A 5,564-nucleotide genomic window follows, 5' to 3' on the forward strand; every position below is an offset into this window, starting at 1 on the left:
CAATAAAAACAACCCATACAGCTTTGCCAGGACTGTGGGAGTCACAGTTCTGTTGGCAGTCAGCTCTCTCGCCCACCCATTTCCACTCCATGATAGATTGTGAACCTGAGTCCACACAGCAGTATCAAACCATATAATCTCTCCTCAACTAATGCCCCTGCCTGAGCTGCCGTCTGTCTTCTGTGTTTGATCCTGAGAGCACTTTCAACGGGAGCCCTTTAACACGCGGCTCACAAGCACATGACTCTGCTTGGCAAACCTATAAGTGCTTGAAGAATGTCTAAAAGTCCTCTCTGTCACTAGACCTCCCTCTCCATTACAGTCAAAGCAGCTGGGATGACAAAAACAAGGCTCCCACACATAATTCTATCAGGATACTAACAGATTAGCTTTAAAGACAACAAAACAAGATGGTCCATATATATATATTTTTTTCCTGAGCGTATTCCCTGCTGTGTCTGGGTACTTTATTTTACATTACAATGAGCCTGCATATAACGTACGTTACAGCATATAAAGTCGTTGTCAACACTGAATACCCTCACCTTTTCTTCTGGAACATTCTGTTCATTATACTTTCGTTGAGCATACGTTCATTATAACCTATCCGCCGCCAACATTGTTCGGCGGTGACTTCATGGCATTAACATACATGTGCTAGTGCACTTTAAATTGGGCAACAGCGTGCGTGCAGCAGAGTAGTGACGTACGCTGCCTACATCAGCACCTTGGATACGGATACACCATTCACCATAGGGCTCCTGCCCCGTTTTGGACCAATCAGCGCATGTGTTTTCCAGATAGCACTCAGCACCACCCACACTGCTGCCAGCTGTATTGTTCCGCTGTAGGGAATCTCCTCTCGGGCTGTATACCACTATTCAAGATAACTCCTGCAGTCTTTCCTGCTGACATGTCACTGAAAGATACTCTGTGAAATGGGAAAGCACTGTATTTGATATAATGAGATGACATAATGGGTTCAATGTCTAATTTTAAGGCTGCTATGTTTGGTAGAAAACACTCCCTTAGTTTAAAGGGCAGCTAGTCGTCTTGCAGTGCCAGGGGACCGTACACCGATAGCCCACTGTGTATATATTGGTCCATAACGATGGTTTGACTCACCTATATGTATGTGGAAAGACTGATATAAAATGTATACTCACATCTACAACACGACATTTTCTGCTCTGCATGAGTAGCCTATTTGTTGAGCATTTGCTAACTCGAGCATTGACAGAATATAGAATAAAGAATGTATGTATTTCAATACGACTCTATTTCCATGTTAACATAATATACTTTTGCCTTTCGCTGTCAGCACAGACCTAGGTTATCTCTGACGCACGTTCTCATCATAGGCGTCTCTCCTATTTCTCAGAATCATATGCCTCAAATTGACAGCACAAACTAGCCAATCAACACGCGAGCCTTGTAACGCTTTGAGGGCGGGACTGTGACTTTAGACCAATCGCAGCTGCTAGTATTGTTTTGACCTCTGAAACCGCATCACCGCCTACCTCGTGCCCATGGCGGAGGAAATCTATAAATACAGGGAACACTGTGCTGGAAGGGGACGAAGTTGCAAAACTCCCATGTAGGAGGGAGCTACTCTGCAAGCCTGCTGAAAGAGGAAAAAAACGCAAAATAATCTTAAAAACAGAAACCGAAGCAAACCGTAAACGCAAATCCTCCAAAATCTACGTGTACTGGAATACTTTTTTTTGTAACGTTGCTAAAATATTCAATGTGAAGAAAGTATTTATACCTTTTTTTCAATTTGCACTAACTAACGGTACTTCAGAACTACTGAGAATCTTTATTTTTTACAAAAAAAGTAAGTATGTTCAGCTTTCTTTGCATGTATTTGGTGTCTATAACCGCTTGCGCTCGTGCTGTGGCTGTATTTATACTTCTCTAAGCTGATTTGCTGCGTCAGTTCACGAAGTTAGGGAGGGGTGTGTGTTTGTGCAAGCGATGGAAGTGTTTAAAAAAGCCATACATTTATCTCGGCGAAAGGACAAGAAAAGGGATCTGATGTACTCACAGACCCACACTTTATATGTCACTTAACTGCCTCTGACAGCTCGGTGTCCGTATATCTCGGCTGTATTACTACCGCGTTTACAGTTTCTTTTGTCATATTGAAATACACCCATGAACTGTATACAACTGAATACAAATTCATATCTAAACCTGCAACTCGATGTGTCTCCTTCGGGTCGATCATTGACGAGCTTTAAAGGCTGAGGTGGCTCCCTGTCTACATTTTTTTCTCATTAGATGCACGAATTAATCCACTTGTAGGTACTGGAAGAGCCAACAAGTTCTCGCTAGGTATGCGGGCTATTTCAGCCTTTATCTCGTTCAATATTTGCCCTACGTTTTTAGTGCACTTCTTTTTGTCAGTGTACGATTTCTTCTTCTTCTTCTCTATCCGACGTTGCTAAACACGGGTGTGTGTAGACGGAGTTTGTTTAGTCCTATGTCGACATTGTTTTTTTTTTTTCTTTAGTGTAGGAAGCCCTCCGGTTAATCGTTGCTTTACGCATAGAAACAATCCCGTGACTGGGTTGTAGGCTTTAAAATCCTACCAGATCATTTCGTCACCAACTTATCCACCATTAGTAATTGTTGACAAGGCGTTAACTCAGTTAAGTTTAGCGTTAATTGAGCGCAGTATCGCTGCAGTAGTTTTCCTCTCCCTGCCTTATGGAGGCGATCTAATAGCTTATTATGTAAGAGGATTCACTGTTTTAGTGAAAGGTCAATGTGCCCAGCAGCTTTTTTTTTTTTTTTTTTTTTTTTTTTACATTTATGTGTATATGGATGCCAGATAAACAAGAAATGAAGCTTGATCCCTGGTCAATTGGCTTCATGTGAATATTTCAGGGGCTGCTGCACATTTCCTTCTGTTGATGTCAGATACTGCTGGAAGTCAGAACGTCACGTTTGAGCTTCCAGCAGTCAAAAACTGCTAGTGCTCTGGACACTTGTAGAGTCTGCATGACTTGTCCGAGCCAACTAGATCTGCTGTGAATTTTTTAAGATGTACACATTTGTTTTAAGATTTCTCTTTCGTCTTGTTGCAGGAAATATACATCTCACTCTGTGGAAGGACGCCACTACATACAGAACCAGCACTTTTGATTTTGCTTTCCCCACCCTGCCTGGAGCGAGTCTGTGTTGCCAAACACGGATAAACAAACCAGAACCAGTGGACACGTTCAAGGTCAGACACAACTAATCTTCACGCACCTGGTACACTTCAGCAGTTCGCTATGCAGCTTGAAATCCAAGTAGCTCTCAACTTCATCATCTCATACCTGTACAACAAGCTGCCAAGACGGCGGGTCAACATTTTTGGCGAGGAGCTGGAACGGCAGCTGAAGCAGAAATATGAAGGACACTGGTACCCAGACAAGCCATACAAGGGCTCAGGATTCAGATGCATCCACGTTGGGGAGAAGGTGGACCCTGTGGTGGAGAAGGCAGCCAAAGAAAGTGGGCTGGACATCGAGGATGTTCGCAATAACCTGCCCCAGGACCTCAGCGTGTGGATTGACCCCTATGAGGTGTCCTATCAGATCGGTGAGAAGGGGCCAGTCAAAGTATTATATGTTGATGACAGCAACGAAAGTGGAGCCAATAATGGAGGGCTTGATTTGGACAAGGAGATCAAGAACAGTTTCAATCCAGACGCGCAGGTCTTCATGCCCATCAGTGAGCCTGTGCTTGGTGCCTCTCCGGGCTCCAGTTCTCCCTCTCCTCCTTTTGGCCACTCAGCAGCAGTCAGCCCCACCTTTATGCCCCGTTCCACTCAGCCTTTAACCTTCACAACAGCCACCTTTGCTGCTACCAAGTTCGGCTCCACTAAGATGAAGAGCAGTGGACGCAACAACAATGGCGGCACCGGTGCTGGGAACAAAGTGGCACGTACCTCTCCCACCAATCTGGGCCTGAATGTGAACAGTCTCCTGAAACAGAAAGCCATCTCCACCTCCATGCACTCGCTGTACGGGTTGGGACTCGGACAGCAGCAGCAGCAGCAGCAGCAGCACCAGAAGCCCTCGGCCCTGTCCCCCAATGCCAAGGAGTTTGTGTTCCCAAGCCTGCAGGGCCAGGGCAGCCAGAGTGCTCTGTTCCCTGGGGACAGCTCGCTCAGTCTCAGCCCGTTGCAGTACAGCAATGCCTTTGATATGTTTGCGGCCTACGGTGGCCTTAATGACAAGTCCCTTATGGATGGCTTGAATTTCAGCTTAAGCAACATGCAGTATTCTAACCAGCAATTCCAGCCAGTTATGGCAAACTAGTACATGTAAAGGTACTATTCAAGCTACTATTTCATACCGAAACGACCAGAGATAATGTGATGGGGGGGGGGGAAGCAAACACAAATGCACATTTTCAAAAATTTAACAAACAAAAATGTAAAAAAAAGTGTAAACAAAAACAGAATGTCAAAATAAAAGGAAAAGCGACTTGTTACCTGTAAGATCGAAGTTTCAAGTCTAAGAGCATGAGCCCGAGGGTGAATTACTTTGCCCCCTTGAGTTATTGACTTATTATTTTTCTTTTTCTTTTAAACAATGAAGCTTGTAATACAAGATGTCCAAGCTTGGTTACCGGAACTTCAAAAATGCATCATTGTTATTTCTTTTGCCAACCAAGCACAAACTATTTTTTTTGTATGTGACCGTTTTAAGATATATGAAAAAAAAAAAAGATGAGAGAAAAAAACGAAAAAAAAGGAAAAAAACAAACAAAAAAAAACCCACCACCACAAAGTCATGGCCTCTTTCAGTATTTAAACATAACTGGACACCGCCAGTTTTTCAAGAAACTGGCATAAATAAGTGGGATTTTCTGGTCTTTTTCTAATTGTATAATTTAATTTAGTACAAAGTTTGTAAAATATCAGAGTATCTATTGTTTCTACGACATGGTATTGCATTTATATCTTTTTACTACTCCAGTGATCTGTGATGGCTGCAGCAACTTTATGTTTTCTTTTTTTATTGAAATTATAAAATGAATCCATCTTAAAAAACAAAACCAACAAAAAAAAAAAAAACATTGACTATCCTAAAGATTGTGTACAGAATATTCCGTAGTGGTGGGATTTAAGAATATTTGCTTTTTTTTGAAAAACATAAGAGTTGTATTTTCTGTTAAGAGTTTAAAGATTTTTGCTATATTATGGACAAAATGTAATCGTATATTAATTTTGTACCTACATTGTGCAATACTTGATAAAACAAACGGTATAACAAAGTATTCTGAGTCAGTGTCTTACATGTTAAGAGGGACTGATAGTTTATTAAGTTTGTATTAAAAAGCTTGAAAATAATAACACTTGTTCACTTTGTCATTGATGTTTGGGGCAGCGCTGGAGGAGGCACGCCTCTCAGCGGATTATGCAGTTTGTTGGGGTTTTCTAAACACGTTGGGACATATCCAGTTCACTCCCAGAAGTCCTGAATCAGGTTTTTCCTAACCGTACCTCTCAGTCTGGAACACTTGTTTTTGGTACGTGTTAGATTCTTTGCCGAAAATTTGCATAT

General features: G+C 42.2%; 1 protein-coding gene across 1 annotated transcript; it reads left to right on the forward strand.

Moving 5' to 3' along the window:
* Positions 1–1,578: 1,578 nt before the first annotated feature.
* On the forward strand, positions 1,579–5,353 carry LOC142370760 (protein Tob1-like). The gene is made up of 2 exons (XM_075453224.1): positions 1,579–1,837; positions 3,093–5,353. The coding sequence occupies exon 2, from the start codon at positions 3,282–3,284 to the stop codon at positions 4,311–4,313; it is 1,032 nt and encodes a 343-aa protein (XP_075309339.1). The 5' UTR covers positions 1,579–1,837; positions 3,093–3,281; the 3' UTR covers positions 4,314–5,353.
* Positions 5,354–5,564: the final 211 nt, after the last annotated feature.

Source organism: Odontesthes bonariensis, chromosome 21, assembly GCF_027942865.1.
Source record: "Odontesthes bonariensis isolate fOdoBon6 chromosome 21, fOdoBon6.hap1, whole genome shotgun sequence".
Classification (NCBI taxonomy): Eukaryota; Metazoa; Chordata; class Actinopteri; order Atheriniformes; family Atherinopsidae; genus Odontesthes; species Odontesthes bonariensis.